At 36.8% G+C, this 17,738-nt stretch overlaps 1 protein-coding gene across 1 annotated transcript in view; it reads left to right on the forward strand.

Annotated features, from left to right (window-relative positions):
- Positions 1–17,738, forward strand: part of GPLD1 (glycosylphosphatidylinositol specific phospholipase D1) — a 98,463-nt gene that overhangs the window by 44,831 nt on the left and 35,894 nt on the right. Inside the window, exons 4-10 of the mRNA XM_006888650.1 lie at positions 725–822; positions 1,721–1,831; positions 3,740–3,788; positions 4,601–4,655; positions 11,514–11,621; positions 11,826–11,853; positions 11,944–12,083. Coding sequence (XP_006888712.1) covers positions 725–822; positions 1,721–1,831; positions 3,740–3,788; positions 4,601–4,655; positions 11,514–11,621; positions 11,826–11,853; positions 11,944–12,083 — 589 coding nt within the window. The remainder of the gene's footprint in view (positions 1–724; positions 823–1,720; positions 1,832–3,739; positions 3,789–4,600; positions 4,656–11,513; positions 11,622–11,825; positions 11,854–11,943; positions 12,084–17,738) is intronic.

Consider the following 17,738-nt stretch of genomic DNA (forward strand, 5'->3'; position numbering starts at 1 on the left):
CCAGAACACTTGATCATGCTAATGCGAAACCTATACTTGGATCAAGAGGCAGTCATCAGAACAGAGTAAGGAAACACTGCATGGTTCAAAATTGGGAAGTGCGTATGCCAGGAATGTGTCCTATTTCCATACCTTTTCAACCTGTGTGCAGAACAGATTATCTGGGAGGCTGGGCGCTATGAGGTGAAATGTGGGGTTAGGATTGGTCAACAATCTGCATTATGCAGATGACACTACCCTGCTTGCTGAAACTGAGGAGGACCTGAAGCGCTTGCTGCAGAGGGTCAAGGACTGCAGCCAGTCCTTGGAGAGGGACATCATGCTTGGAAGGGTGGAAGGATAGCACAGGAGAGGAAGGCACTCTATGAGGTGGATTGATTCAGTGATTGGGGTAATCGGGATGGGTGTATCGTAAATAGTATGATTGGCACAAGACAGAGCAGAGTTTAGGGCTGTTGTACATAGGGTTGCTATGAGTCACAAGTGACTCGACGGCACCCAACAACAACAACAACATACATTTGCCTATTTAGACACTTAGTATAGTAAGTAGGATCATATAGTATCCAAGCTTTTGTGAAGGACTTACTTCACTCAGTATTATAGCATTTTCAAGGTTCAAACATGTAGTAGCATGTGTCAAAACTTCATTTATCTTTGACTGAGTTAAGAAGATCTCTAATTTTCAAAGAAAGAATCTTGAACATGGCTTTTGTTTCATCAGGGAAATATCATGATGTGGCTGAGAGCACTCATTGGACTCCATTTTTGAATGCAAGCATTCATTACATCCGAGAGAAGTATCCCCTTCCTTGGGAGAAGGTAGGTGTAACTCTCTAACTGTAAAATAATTTTATTCTAAACATGACCAGTATTTTTTGTACCCTATCCCCATACTCTGTAAGGACCTATTAAGCAATGTGCCTTGCCAAACAAAATTCCTGGGACATCATAGGTCATTGGTTAACCCTTCAACAGTTTAGAAAGGACAAAAGCTATATGATTTTACTAATATAAAATACATAGAATAGGCAAGCTAATGATTGAAATTAGAATTTTGTAGTGTTTGTTAGGGGCAGAAAATAGAAGGAATTATTGTTTAGTAATATTGAGGGTATAATTGGAGAGGGACAATTTGTCAATTTGAGTGGTTTTAATGAATTTTACATAGGAGAATTGTTAAACTGACAAATGTGCATGTATCTGTGTGTATATAAATATCTGAGGATTTTGCCCCATGATAATTTTTCTCTAGTAGACTTCTGAGGCACAATAAACCATTTTAAAAGAGTAAAAGTCCTAGCTGGTTTTTGGTAGCTGTAGTTTTTGGTATCTACAACATACCAGCCTCTGATTTTGTTGTTGTTGTCATGTGCTGTGGAGTTGACTGTGACTCTAAGCAACCTAAGAACAATGAAGCTGACCCCTGGTCTATACAGGGTCATCCTCACCATTGTTACAGTCACCGTGTCAAGCCATGTTGTTGGGGATCTTCCTCTTTTACATTGACTCTCTACCTTTCCAAATATGATGTGCTTCCTCAGGGATTGGTCCCTCCTAACAATAAGCTCAAAATAGGTGAGACAAAGTTGAACCATCCTTGCCTCCAAGAAGCAACCTCAATTGTAATAATGAGAATTTATCTTTATTATAAATTTTTAAGGGATTGTTGTTAAAAAAGAGCCCAAACACACATTACTTAAATTTGACTCTTTGGCAGGACACAGAGAAATTAGTGGCTTTTTTGTTTGGAATTACCTCACACATGGTGGCAGATATAAGCTGGCATAGCTTGGGTATTGAACAAGGATTCCTCAGGACAATGGGAGCTGTGAGTACATTTTTTTGTTTTAATTCTCTTTTATTCTTCTTTACTTCATATTATTTGAATGAAGGTTTATAAATCAATTAGTTTTTCATGCAATCATTAATATTTTGTTTTATAAAATGCATTACCACTGGTTAATGTAATTAATGAACTACAAAGTCTAATCAATCCCCCCATATTGCAGAGTTTCTTTATGGTTAATTACTTTGTACAAGTGGTAGGGATTGTGACACCCATAGGTTCAAAAACTGATCTTTCTAAAGGAAAGGGAAACTTTAGGCTATTCAGGATGCTGTATGGGAAATGAGCCTTCTTGCCCAAAGTGATTTTTGTTAGATTTCTGTCTTTTCCTATTCGTTTCTCTTATTCTTCCTTGCTACTTTGGCACATTCATCCAGCCCTCAGTGCAAAAGGGATAATTGGAATTTTCTGATCTAGTTGCCAACAATATTTGAGAAATGTTATTTTTATTCAAAGTAGTTAAACCACTTGTGTGTTATAATAAGGAAATTATTTGCTAGTTGGTTGTTGTTATTACTGTATGCCATTGAATTCGATTCTATCTATAGCTGACCCTCCAGTGGGTTTTCAGAGGTAGTAAACCCCATGGGAGGAGATTTCTCATCTTCCTACAGAGCATCTGGTGGATTAGAATTGTGTTACTTTGGGATGGCAGTGCAGCCCTTATCACTACCAGAGCTACTTGAAAATTTACTCCTGAGCTTTTGAGTGCTGTTTTTCTTTTTAAACTAAGAAAATGCCCAGTCCCAAACTGAAAATTGTGATCTCCGGATAACTTAGATCTTGGAAGCCTTTTCTAGTCTTCATTGGTATTAGTTTTGTTCTAGTAGAAATTTAAAATTGGGCTCAGTAGAGAATTTGTACATATATGATGAAGCATACTTGTCTGCAATAATTTTATTTCTTCCCAGATGTATTTAGAACAAAAGCAGCAGAGATGACTGTCAAGTCCAACCTTCTATCTCCACTTGTAGGAACTGCCACTATCAACAGCATTCACAATACTAAAATAATTCCTATGAGTCAAGCCATGTCCGCCCATGCTTCTATACCTCTTTATTGAGTCCAAAGTCCTTGCTATGACCACACAAACTTTATAGATCCGTGTACATGGTTGTGGGGTTTATTGTTTTTAAGTGCCATTGAGACGAGTATGACTCACAGCAACCCTATGAACAACAGATCTCAACTTTGTCCTATGGGGTTTATTGTTAGTTGCTATTGAGCAGAGTATTATTCATAATGATCGTGTGAACAACAGATGTGAACCCTGACCTATACCTATGAACAATAGAGGAAATGAGGTTTATTAGGAATCTGCAATTCAGGTTAACAGCAAGATACAATCCTTTAGTCCAAAGAGATCCATTAATCTCTAAGTCCAAAGAGCAGTTAACAGTTAACAGCAACATATAACTCTTGATGCAGGAAGGATGCAGGCTGCATGCTCTGCTTCTTCCTCCTCCCTGGTGGTGTGATTCCCACTTTATACCACTGAATCTGCTCATTTTAATGTGGTGACTAGCCAATCTCCTTGTGGATAGACTAGCACACCCTATTTGCATAAGGAAGAGATGGTTCACAGAGTTGTTGATAATGTATGTGGGCCAATATGTTCGCAGGGCAGAGTTGAAGGAGCTAAATCAGATTAAAGACTGGGATTCGGTCTAGGGAAGCCAAATTTTTAGTAACAGACACACTATATGGCATTGGACATTAAGTACACAACCCAGCCGCCAATATAATTATATTTTAAAACTAAAATTTGCATAAAAATTGAGTCAATTCATTGAATTAGTTTATAACCTCCTTATAACTCATTCAATTTTGGCAGTAAGAATATTGAGTACATTTTGTGTTCTATACCAGGTGATTTTCTTTCTTTCTTAGATTGATTTTCACAACTCCTATCCTGAGGCTCATTCAACTGGTGATTTTGGTACTGTTAATTTACATCTATAAAATTTTCTTCTGTGATATTTATATTTCACTTCTGATTAAGTCATGTCTGTGTTTTTACCACATGTGCCATTAGCCTTTACTATTTGACTTTTGTTTTAATATTGCAGTTTGTTTAGAATACAAGTATTTATAATTTATCTTAGAGATAGATCTCTGAAAAGTTACGTGTATGTGTCTTTTTTAAAAAAAATAACATTTATGATTGACTGGAATAATAATTTTGGGAACACTTCACCTTTATATTGAATGAAAATTCTTTAGCTATTGTCTTTTACTTAATTAGCTTTAAATTGATAAACTGCATCATTCTTTTTATATAAATTATTTTTTTCTCCTTGCTAAATTTTGATTTGGCAAAAGTTTACAAAGCATATTGCATTTCAATCAATCATTCATGCATGCTCCATAACATTAATTACAATTTCCTCAATGCCTGATCAGCCCTTCTTTCCATAGTTCATTACCTGTAAATACACAAACTGCATAGATGATGAGTGATATTTATTTGAAAAAGTCATTATTATGTTTTTTCTTTACATAGAAATTTTGTTTTGTGGAGGTTCCTTTAAATTCAGATATTTTACTATGTATGATTTTTAAAGTTCATTGTTTTTTTTTTTAAGTTCATTGTTTTCTTAAAGAAAGACATGCCTGTGCCTAAGATAATGAATGGAAACATGTAACTATGTGAAGAACTAGTAAACTGGATTGTGAGAATTTGTATTGGAAGAAAAGCATGTTATGTCTTGCCACTAATTTGCTAAATGTAAATATTTTTTCATTCCACAGGAGGAGATGTGTTGAGCCAGTTTGAGTTTAATTTTAATTACCTCACAAAGCGCTGGTAAGAGAAATAATTATCATGTATATCTGGCAGTTTCCAAGAGAGAACTTTATTTAAAAACTTAACCCTTATTTTGTTTTACCTATGTTATATCAAGATTTCTTTTATATCAGTATTAGATATATTGTATTACTGTTATTATTTGGTACTGTGGAGTCTACTTTGAATCATAGTGACTCTGTGCACAGCAAGTGAAACCTTATGTGGTCCTACCTCAGCCTCACAATCTTTGCCCTGCTTAATACCATTGTTGTGGTTAATCCCTCTCATTGTGGATCTCCATCTCTTTCACTGACCCTCCACTTTTCTAAAATTCAAAATCATCTCTCTTTCTGTTGAATTGTGCCATTTATTTATTTGTTATTAATTTCAATGAAAATTTACAGAAACTTTGGATATCCATTCATTCATTGTTGCACTTTTCTCCCTCCCAACCCTTACCCCAGTACACTACCTTCCTGGAAAAGTAAAAGAAAAATTCTTTCATCATTTTACCTTCCCTCCCCCCAGGTCCACTCCACTATGCTGCCTTCGCTCTGGACTTCCGTCATGACAAAAATACCTAATCACACATCCCTTTTAAACAATTATCTCCCTCATTTATTTCAATGCAGTATACATTATTGAACCCATCTTTCTCAGTCTCCCCACAACCCCGAGGTCAGTCTTGTTTTACAACAGTGGCACCATGCAGTATTTATCCTTTTGTGACTGAGATATTTCACTCAGTATAATGTCCTCCAGGGTCACCCATTTTGAATAATATTGCATGAGTTCTTTGTTTTTCAATGCAATGTAGTATTCCATTGTGTGAATATACCAGAGCTTCTCTATCCATTCGTTTGTTGATGGGCAGTTAGTTTGTTTCCAACTCTTTGCTGTTGTGAACAAAGCTGCGATAAACATGGGTGTGCAGAATTGTGCCTTTTATCACTACGTGGTGACCCTGTTTATCTCTAGTAGCAATTGTTGCCTTAAAATCTACTTTATTAAACACAGTTGCTGTTAACAATAAATAAACTGAGGGCACTGGCAAAAAAATGAGACCTCAGGAATAATGGAATATCAAATGACATGTTTCAACAAACATGCTGCCACTGACATGCTCATTTGTCTATGCCAAGAAATTTGGAAGACAACAATCTGGCCAACTGACTGGAAGAGATCCATACTTGTTCCCATTCTCAAAAAAAGTGATCCAACAGAATGTGGATTATTAAACAATATCATTAATATCATATGTATCTACATGGAACTGCCAAAAATTCAAGTTGCATTTAGTATAGGCTGTGGCACAGGATATATCACTGCTGATGTCAGATGGGTCTTGGCTGAAAGCAGAGAATACCAAATGGATGTTGATTTGTGTTTTATTTAATAAGCAAAGGTATTTGACTAGTCATAGCAAATTATGGTTAACATTGAGGAGAAGAATGAGAATTCTCAAACACATAATTATGCTCATGCAAAACCTATAGTTAGAGTAAGGAGCTGTCTGAACAGAACAAGGGAACACTCTATGGTTTAGATAAGGAAAATTTTTCATAAATGTTGTATGCATTCTCCATTCCTAGTCATTCTATATGCTAAGTAAATAATTTGAGAAGTTGGAATGTAGGAAGAAAAATGTGGCATCAGGTTTGGAGGAAGATTCACCAATGATATATGTTACGAAATGATGCACCTTGCTTACTGAAAGTGAAAAGGACCTAGAACACTCTTCAGAAAATCAATCTTTGGTATGGATTACATCTCAGTATCAAGAAAACAAAAATCCTCACCGTTGGACCTCAGCACTTAACAGCATCATGACTGATGGAGAAAAAATGGACATTATCAATGATTTAATCTCACTTGGTTCCATAATCAATACCCATGGTACCAGGAGTCAAGAAATCAAAAGGCATGTTCATGGAAAAATCTGCTGTCAAGGACCTCTCCAAAATGCTAAAGAGCAATTATATAAGACTGGAAGAGGCCGTGGCACTAAAGATATTATTGCCAATGTCAGATAGATCTTGGCAGAAAGCAAAGAGTGCCAGAGGAGTGTCTATCTGTGTTTCATTGACTATGCCAAGGCATCTGACTGTGTGCATCACAACAAATTTTGGCTAACCTTGAATAAAATGGTAATTCCAGAACATTTGATTGTACTTAGGTGAAACCTGTGCTTGGACCAGGAAGGAGTTCTCAGAACAGAGTAGGGAAACACTGCATGATTCAAAATCAGGAGAGGAGTGCATCAGGATACATCCTGTTTCCATACCTTTTCAGTTTATATGCAGAACAGATCATCTGGGTGGATGGGCTTTATGTAGCATCAGAATTGGAGGAAGACTCATCAATAGCCTACATTGACACAACTTTGCTTGTTGAAAGTGAGGAGAACCTGAAGTGCTTACTGCAGAAGGTCAAGGACAGTAGTCTTCAATATAGACTGAAGCTCAACATCAAGAAGACAAAGATTCTTACTACTGGTACAATTGGGAGCACCCTGATAAATGGAGAGGAGATTGAGGTTTTTAATTATAGCTTGCTTGGCTTCACAACCAACACTCTTGGCACCAGCAGTCAGAAAATCAAAAGGTGAATTGCATGTGGAAAATCTGCTGTCAAGAACTTCTCCAGAGTATTGAAAAGCAATGATGTCAGTCTAGAGACTAAAATATGCCTAATCCAGCCCATAGTCTTTGTAATTACTTGCTATACATCAGAGAGCTGGACAATAACTATGAAAGACAGAAGAAGAATCGATGCCTTCTATTTGTGGTGCTGGAGAAGAGTCTTCAACAGACCGTGGGCTTTCAAGAAAACAAATAGGTCTGTCTTGGAGAGGGTGAAACCAAGTTTCTCCTTGGAAGCTAGGATTGTGAAACTGTCTCATACTTTGCTTTGGTTTTTTTAAAAATTATTATTCTTAATTTTAATGAAAATTTACAGAGACTCTGGATTTCCATTCATTCATTGTTGCACTTTTCTCCCTGTCTCCCATCACCCAGTTTGCTATTCTCTTAGAAAAGTAAAAGAAAAATTCTTTCATTGTTATACAATCCCTCCCTCCAAGTCCAATCCACTATGTAGCCTTCATTTTGGACTCCTGTCATGACAATAATACCTAATCATATATCCCTTTTAAATAGTTCTCCTTCATCTGTTTCAATGCAGTATACATCATTTATCCCATCTTTCTCAGTCTCTCCTCAATCCTGATGTCAGTCCCGTTTTACAACAGTGGCACTTATGCAGTAATTGTCCTCTTGTGACTGAGATGTTTCACTCAGCATAATGTCCTCCAGGGTCACCCAATTTGTATAATATTTCACGAGTTCCTCGATTTTCCAATTCAGTGTAGTATTCCATTGTGTGAATATACCAGAGCTTCTCTATCCATTTGTTTGTTGATGGGCGCATAGGTTGTGAGCAATAGTAAAGAGCTGGAAACAATCTAAGTGCCATTCAACAAACGAATGGATAGAGAAGCTCTGTCTCACATACTTTGGACATGTAGGCAGGAAGGACCGGGCCTTGGAGAAGGACAGCATGCTTGGAAGGGTGGAGGGACAGTGGAAAATAGAAAGACTGTGGATAAGAAGGATTGACTCAATTACTGGGGTAATGAGCTGCTATGCATAGGGTCGTTATGGGTCCAGGCGACTCAGCAACACACAACAAAAACAACAACAGGATGTGCCTAATCCAAATGCATAATCTATTTTCAATTACTTGCTATGCATCTGAAAGTTGGACAGTGAATAAGGACAACAGAAGAAGAATCAATGCCTTTGAATTGTGGTGTTGAAAAATGATATTGAACCTTCATGGACTGTTAAAAAAACAAACAAACAAGTTTATCTTGACGGAAGTACAGCCAGTGTTCCTTATACTTTGGGCATGTTGTTGGGAGGGCCCTGTCCTTGAAAAGAGACATCATTCTGAGAAAGATGAGAGGTCAGAGAAAGAGAGGAAGACTCTCAGTAAGATAGAGTCACAGTGATTGTAAAGAGTGGGATCAAGTATATGAGAGATGATAGGATGGCCCAGGATAAGACTAAGTTCAACTCTGTTGTCCATGAAGTTGCTTTGAGTTGCAGTGGACAAGAACAGCAACAACTGTTGTTGGCATCATCTGTCGAATAATATGCTGACTACTACTCGCATGGTCAGAGTTTGAATTCACTAGGCTTTCTTTCTGCAGGAGAAAGATGGGCAGTGTCCTCTGAGAAAGATTTATAGCCTTGTAAACCTGATGGAGGGTTGCCATGATTTGGAATTGACTTAACAGCATTCTTTGTTTTTTATTTAGGAGTTTGTTTTTTGGTTTTATAATTATATTGGCCATCTGTTATATTTATAGTCTGTGCTTCTTCAATTAATTGGGAATTTCAATTAGAATTGCACTCCTCTAGAGAAGATTTGGTTTCTAAAGGCTGCCTGGATTAATTATGAATCCTTGACCACCTTCTATTATATTTGATCCTTTGAGTTTTTTAGACTACACAGGAAGTAAGAATGCAAGACAAAGCATTTATGAGGGAGTAGATACTTTTCTCTTGCTACTTATTGCCAAGAAAATACAAATTGACTTCTTTGTTGGCTTTGTCTGAAAAATGGTTTTCTTCTAATTAATATTTATGTAAAATGTGTAGCTTTTTCTGTTCTATTCAAGCTTTTCATGTTCTATTTATATTCTACTCTGTTCTATTTCTTCTGAGATGCACACCCCACCCCCACCCCCTGGAGTTCCTGGGCAGTGCAAAGGTTTCACATTTTCAGCTTTAACTGAAAGGTTGGAGGTGCAAACAGCATAATACACTGCAAACCTTGCCACCATCAAAATCCAAAGCCCTGGTTCCCGGGGTTTGGCAGTTATTCTCAGAGGAGATTTCCACTGTAATGTGTTTTTAGCCTTTGGAAAACTTTTCTTCTTGCTACTTTAGTGATTCATTAAAACAAAATATTTTTTGTTATTTTGTCTAGCATTTTGAAGCTATTTTTATTAGGAAAGTCATTATTGTGCTCATACAAAATTTAAAAACAAAACCAAAAGCCATTTAAGTAGTGTCTTTCTTTTGTTGTTGTTATGTGCCATCAAGTTGGAACCAACTCATGGCTGACTCTATAGCAAGTTTTCAGAGGCTGTAAGTCATGTAGGAGAAGATTGTCCATCTTTATCTCATGGGTTTGGAATATCTGCCTTTGGATTGTCAATACATCTCCTTCCCATTAGCCCACCAAAGCTCCCTTTCAGGCACACTAAAATCAGTTTTATTTGGTTGTGATTTTTGTCATACATACTTTAAGTTTTGGAAACTCTATGGGACAGTTCTACTGTGACCTTATAAGATCGCTATGAGTTGGAATGAACTTGATGACAAAGAGTTTTTTGTTTGGGTTATACTTTAATAACTGTGAAACTTGAATAAAAGATAGATAATTCAATGAAAATATAATTTTGAAAGTGCTGCTTCAAAAAAAACAAAACGAGAGCGTTGCTTCTCTTCCACCTAATAAAAATAATCACTATGAACTGAATGTGTAACTTAGAATTCTCACTATTTTACACTACACACAAGGAAACTTAGATGTTGAAATAAGAACCATCTTTTATATCTTCAAAGTAATGATTATTGTGGATAATTCAACTGAAAAGAGTAAGTGATCTTTTACATTGCTTTTTAAACTTTGAATTCATACAAATTATAAGGAGCACTGGTGACAGTGGTTATGCTTTTGGCTGGTAATTGAAAGGTTGGTGACTTGAATTTGCCATCATCTCTGAGAGAGAAAGTGTGGTAGTCTATCCGTTAAGATTACAGTCTTGAAAACCCTATGAGGCAGCTCTGCTCTACAGTGAAATCATGAGTCATATCAATTTGATAGTGACCCATTTGGTTTGGTCTCTATAGTTATTTTCCTATTTCTAAACATACTTTCAGAGAATATTTGATTAAAGTACCAGTTGCTTGCTCTGTGGCATTAGGCAAATTATGTCAATTTTCTTTCTTATTTAGCCTTTGTTTCTTCTTATATAAAGTGAGAAATATACCAATAACTACCCAGTGTTGTTGGTAGAATTAAATAGTACATATAAAGACCTTCTCAAGGTGTCCAGTACACACTAATTATGAAATAACTATTAATTAGTGCCTGATTCAGACCTTTGTCTTTTCAATCATGTGCTATGCATCTGAGAGTTGGAAAATGAATAAGGATGACAGAAGAAGAAGTGATACCTTTGAGTTGTGGTGCTGGAGCAGAGTACTGAATATCCCATGGACTGTCAAAAGAATGAACAGATGTATCTTGAAAAGGGTACATACAGCCAGGGAACTCCTTGGAGGCAATGATGATGAAGTTTCATCTCTCATACATTGGACATGTTGCTAGGAGAGAAAATTCCTTGAAAAGGGACATCCTCCTTAGAAAAATCAGCAAAAGATAGGAAGACCTCTAATGAATAGATTGACATGGTGACAGCAGCAATTAGTTCAAGTATATCAGATATATTATGGGGATGGTACAAGATAGGACAGGATTCAGGTCTGTTGTTCATAGGGTCATTATGAGTTGCACTTGACTCAACAGCACCCTAGCAACAATAACAGCTAGGATAGTAAGTTACTTGTTTGATTTCTAATCAAAAGATTACAGTTCAAATCCTTTAACTACTATATGGGAATAAGACAGGAAATCTTCCATTAAGATTCATGGCTTTGAAACTCAATGTAGGGTCTTCATGAGTGGGAATTGACTTTACAATACTAGGTTTTGAGTTTGGGGCTCTTGCTACTGCTGCTGTTGTTGTTATTTTCTAAAACTTCACAATAAATATGATTCTCATTTTATTCTCTTTCCCAGGTATGTGCCCACTAAAGATCTATTGGAAATTTATGAGAGACTCTATGGTCAGAATGTCATCACTAAAAATGTAATTGTTGACTGTACCTATCTTCAGTTCTTGGAAATGTGAGTGTAACCCAGGGGGGATATTTGCTACTACACATGTTATGACATCCTTGGCATAGCTATTCCTGTTACAGACTTCTGAGTGTACATAAATATTTTATTTACTCAAAGGCACTTGTCATAATGTTTGTGGAACTATTTCCTGTATTATATACTTCATTTTTTAGTATAAACTCATTGTGGAAATTATCTTTTATCTTGCAGGTATGGTGAGGTTTTAGCTGTTTCTAAGGTAAAGCAAATACTCTGCTTTTGGTTATCAGTTGATACTGATATCAGGAATATCACAGCATTGACTTCTTTCTCTTTCTTTATGTGATAGCTGTATCCCACTTACTCAAGAAAGTCCCCATTTTTGGTAGAACAATTCCAGGAGTATTTCCTTGGAGGACTGGATGATATGGCATTTTGGTCCACTAATATTTATCGTTTAACAAGCTACATGTTGGAAAATGGAACCAGGTATAGTATTCCTCTATTTTTAAAACTAACACTACGTTCTTTGCTGTCCCCTTCCCCTGATTAACTCCTTAGTTTTTCAACTGACCAAATTTGGGTGGGGTGTAGGGTGATCAATAACCAGAGAAGTACCAATTGAACCTAATCAAGGAAGTAAAGAAAGAAACTTGAGTCATTTGAAAATTCTAACTGGCTGCCATCTGGTTAAATTGGTTGACATTTCCCATATTTGGATGACAGAGACAATGTCTTGGTTTTCTAGTACTGCTATAACAGAAATACCAAGAGTGGACTCTTCAAATTAAACATAGTATATTTTCCTCTCAATTTTGCAGGCTAGAAGTCTAAATGAAGGGTACTGACTGTAGGGAAATGCTCTTTGTGTTTGGTTCTTGGGGAAGATCTCTTTCAGCTTCTCTAGCCCCAGGGTCCTCATGGTTCTTTAGAACATTTTATCTGTCTTCCTTTATTTGAGCCTTTTTCTGTATGAAACCTGATATTCCTCCTTCCTTATATTGGTTTCCTTACAAGTTCATATACATTGTGTTTCACATTATTGTTAATTCACATTGTGTTTCATACAATCATTTACATGCATCATGATTTATAAAATTAATCACCATTGGACCTTGCCTATCATTACCCTGTCTTTTCAGGTCCCAGTCAGATCCTTACCATTTCCTTCACCCTCTCCCTCCACACACCAAATTGTGCAACCCTGTGGTTTTGCTCCTATCCATCCTATCCATCCTCGCCCCTCTTCTCTCACCCCTTCCTTCCCTGGGTCCCCATATATGCTTTTATCTTTCTATTTTTACAATAATGCTTTTGTGAAGTATTTATCCTTATGATAAATCCTTATGAGACTGAGTTAATTCACATAGCATAATTTATGCTCTCCAGTCTATCCCAAGTTATGTAGAATTTTTTAAATTATTGCTTTTCAGTGCTGCATAGTATTCCACTGTGTGAATGTATCACAATTTCTCAATCCATTCAGATGTGATTGACCCTATGGACTGTTTCCATGTTCTTGAAATGGTGACTAGTGTTGTATGAACATTGAAGGACTAATCTGTATTTATCTCCTGGGTGGGTGGGTATTCCTATTAGTAGAATAGCTACATCATGGGAACTTTCTATGTTCACCTTTTTGAGGATATGTCACACTGCCTTCCAGAGTGGTTGTAGCATTTTACAATCCCACCAACAGTGTATGAGAATGCCCACCTCTCCACATACTTTCCAATACTTATTGCTTGCTGCCCTTCTATACTTTGCCACTCCTACTGTGGTGAGATGGTATCTCATTGTGGTTTTGATTTGCACCATTCTTATTACCAATGATTTTGAACATTTCTTCCCATCTGTGTTCTTCCTCAAGGAAAGTCTTTATATGTCTTTTGCCCATTTTGTAATGACAGTCCTACCAAAAGCAATCTACATGTTCAATGCAAACCCCAACACAGATACCCAATTTATTTTTCAAGGAGATTGAAAGGGAAATTGTCAAGTTTATTTGGAAAGGAAAGAGACCCTGAATAAGCAGCCAGATGAAGCTTCACCATTCTTGCCTCCAAGGAGCACTCTAGCTGCACTGTCTCTAAGACATTTGTGTTTGTGCCTTTGGCAGTCCATGCAATACTATGTGCTCTTCTCCATAACCAGAGCTCAAAGGCATCAATTCTTCTTCTGTCATCCAGCTCTCAAATGCATACCAAATAACTGAAAAAGACATGGCCTGAATCAAGCACACCTTAGTCTTTAACTGACATTATTGCTCCTCAATAATTTAGAGAGATCCTTAACTGCAGACTTTACCAGTTTAATAGGTCTCTTGATCTCCTGACTGGTGGTACAAGATTGTTGATTTTGGATTCAAGTAACAGTTTCAATTGTATCTACATCTATCATGACGTTGTCTATTGGTCCAATCATGAGAATTTTTGTTTTCTTGATGAGTTTTATAGAGATGCAACCAATTTTGAAGGCTGTAATGTTTGATCTTCTGAAGTAAGCACTTCAAGTCCATTTCATTTTCAGCAAGCAAAACTATGTCATGTGCATAACGTAGGTTATTGATGAGTCTTCCACCAGTCCTGATGTCACATTCTTCTTTATAGGGTCCAAATTTTTGAACAATTTGTGGAGCATACAGATTTAGTAGGTATAGAGAAAAGATACAACCGTTATACATATCTTTCTTAATTTGAAACCATGGAATGGTCCCTTGCTCTGTTTACACAACAGTCTCTTCGTCTAGGTATAGGTTTCACACGAACACAATTAAATTTTTTTGGGACTCTCATTCTTCTCAATTTTTTTCCATACTTTGTTATGATTCAAACAGTCAAATGCCTTTGCATATCAATAAAACACAAATAGACATTTTTTTAAAAAAAATGCTTTCAGCCTGAATCCTTCTGACACCAGCAATGATATCTCTGGTGCCATGGTCTCTTCTAAATTCAGCTTGAACTTCTTGTAGTTCTCTATGTACTATTTTCACATGATGCTTGTGTGTGATATTAATGCTATTGCTCAATAAACTCCACATTCTGTTAGAGTACTTTTCTTTGAAATGGGAACAAATATGGGTCTCTTCTGGTCAGTTGACTAAACAACTCTCCTCCAAATTTCCTGACAAAGACTGGTGAGAATATCCAGGGCTGCATCTGTTAGTTGAAACATGTCAGTTGATATCCTATTGATTCCTGGGGCCTTTTTTTTTTTTTAAATCCATGCCTTCAGTGCAGTTTACATTTATTCCTTCCTTGCCATTGGCTCTTTATCATATGTTGTTGTTGTTGTTGTTTAACGCCGTCGAGTTGTAGATGACTCATAGTGACCCTATGAACGAACAGCCTGAGCACTGTTAGTACATAGAGTTTCCGGAGGCAAGCCATTTTGTAAGTGGATGCCACTCCTGCTTCACATGTTACCTATTGAAATCTGTCAGTCTATTCTTTTTGGTTCGGTGACTCTGTGTATTCTCTCCATCATTTTTTAGGCTTCTTGGACCTTCAAGACTTTGCCCATAGCATCCATCATTAGTGCAATTTGAGGCTTGAATTTGTTTTCAATCCTTTCAGCTTGAGAAATGCTGAGCGAGTCCTTCCATTGTTATTTTCCAATTCCAGCTCTCTGTACATTCTATTAGAATATTTTGCTTTGTCTACTTGAGATGGCCCTTTGAAATCTTCTGTTCAATTCTTTTACTTAGGCATCTCTTCTCTTTGTTTTGGCTTCTTGGTGTTGTAGTGCAATTTTCAGAGTCTCTTCTGACATCCAATTTGTTTTTTTCTGCCCTCCTTTGTCTTTTTAATGACCTTTTGCTCTCTTCATGGATGATATTCTTGAAGTTATACCACAACTCATCTTGTCTTTGGCCATTGATGTTCAATGCCTCAAACCTATTCTTAAGTTTATTTTTAAATGTATATTGGATAATTACATTTTTAATTTCATGGACTTGGTTTTTACTTTTTTTTCTTCTTTGTTTTGTAAATCTAAAAATATAGGTGTTAAGATTCTAATACCTGTTTTGAGGGACCACAATTCAATCCATAGCAGAGAGAGACAGAGCCAAAATTTGTGGTCTGTAAGAAAGATAAAAAGCATTTTGCTTCTAGAGTTGGTCCTACCACAGCAGGTCTTATGTCTATTTCTCTTGGGAAAAATCCATCCTGTGGGCCTGAGCATCAGCTTTCTAAAGTCCTTCTCATATAGAATAGGGAAGAATGGGTATTTGGAGAGGAAGCATGTGATTCAGGGGAAGTGCACGGTGAAAGACTGAACACTAAGCAGCAGTTCTAACAGCTGGAAAGAGGAAGGGCTGTCTGGGCAGAAGCTGTGCTTGGAACTTCTTCTAGGAAAGGAACATAGAGGGTCTGGGTGTTTATAAGCTGTTGTGGTGACTGTAGACCTTGCTCCAGAATATCATACACTGGATAGTGCTCCTTTGCTTTTTTTAAAAATTAATTAAAATTTTCATTTTATACTGGTTTACTTAAAAACTTTATATAAATTGTTTTTCACACCAGATCTTTCCCATTTCTTTTACCCATCCCTCCCTCCACCCATCAAATTGTGCAACCCTATGATTAACCAATCCCCCCATCCCCACCCCTCTGCTCCCCACTCCCACCCTTGGATCCTCATACATGTTCTATAATTATGATCTTATACAGTATTTGTCCTTATGAGACTGAGTTAATTCACTTAACATAATGAACTCCAGTCACTCATAATTAGGTAGTAATTTACAGAGTAACTTCTACTGTGTGCTGTGTAGTATTACATTGTGTGAATGTACCATAATTTCTCAGTCCATTCTATTGTGATTGGACATTTGGTCTCTTTCCATACTCTTCCAATGGTGAATAAAGCTGCCATGAACATTGGTGTACAAGTCTCTGTTTGTGCTTCAGTTCTCATTTTCTTGAGGTATATTCCAAGCAGTGAAATAGCTGGGTCATATGGAATTTCTATCTTCAACTTTTTGAGGAAACGCCAAACTGCCATTGAGAGTGGTTGTACCATTTTACAATCCTACCAACAATGTATAAGAGGCAGTCCCCAATAAAAATTTTAAATTGGCACTTTGCTGTTTTGAAAAAAATGTAAAGATTGTGGGTTAAGACGGGGAAGGGAATAAACTCACTAGCTTTTTTGTATTTTAAAAGTTATAGTTACACAAAATGGTTCAAATATGTCAGAAACTCTTTTCCTAAATTTAAACTGTGATGATGAGGTTGCTGGGAGTGGAGTGAGGGTGGAATATGAGAATGAATATGCTAGAAATAAATGAAAGTCATAACGACTTTAACCAGAAAAAAAAGCATTTCTATTTTGTCACATCCTTTCACAACATTTATTACTTGTCCTTTGCTTTTGAAGACAGCCACAATTCATATAATGCTAACCACAATTACATATTGAGTTAAATGGAAATGGAATTTCCTTAGATGACATATTTTACTATAGCCTGGTAAATAATACATTTGTTTTTAAGACTCAGTGAGTAATAACTTGACATGAATAAGCAGTCTACTTTTATATCCCTTTTATTAGTGAAATAAACCACAAATAAAATCTCCAAGTCTTTCTTCTGTGGATTATGGTTTTACAGTATGTACTAGTACAATTATAGAGATCATGACTTCTGGAATTTGAGAGACCTGCTACCATTACTCAGTTACTAAACTTTCTTAAGTCTTAGTTTCTTCACTTATAAAGGGACAGTTCTGGTAACACAATGGTTTCAGTGCTAACTGAAAGGTCACTGGTTCAAACTCACTAGTCACTCCATGGGAAAATAGTGTGGCAGTCTACCAGTGCAGAGATTTATAGCTTTGGGAACCCTATGAGGTAATTCTTCTCTGTCCTGTAATTTCACCATCAGTCAGAATCTTTAGAAAATGTTGTTGTTGTTGTTAGGTGCCATCGAGTTGCTTGCAACTCATAGTGACCCTATGTACAACAGCCCTAAACTCTGCTCTGTCCTGTGCCAATCGTACCGTCTCCGATACACCCATCCTGATTACCCCAGTCACTGAACCAATCCCCTCCTGCACTGTCGCTCCACCATACCAAGCATGATGTCCCTTTCCAAGGACCGGTCCTTCCTTACAAAATGTCCAAAGTATGTTAGATGGA

Source organism: Elephantulus edwardii, unplaced genomic scaffold (assembly GCF_000299155.1).
Source record: "Elephantulus edwardii isolate Elephantulus edwardi_28Jun2011 unplaced genomic scaffold, EleEdw1.0 scaffold00070, whole genome shotgun sequence".
In the NCBI taxonomy this organism is placed as follows: domain Eukaryota; kingdom Metazoa; phylum Chordata; class Mammalia; order Macroscelidea; family Macroscelididae; genus Elephantulus; species Elephantulus edwardii.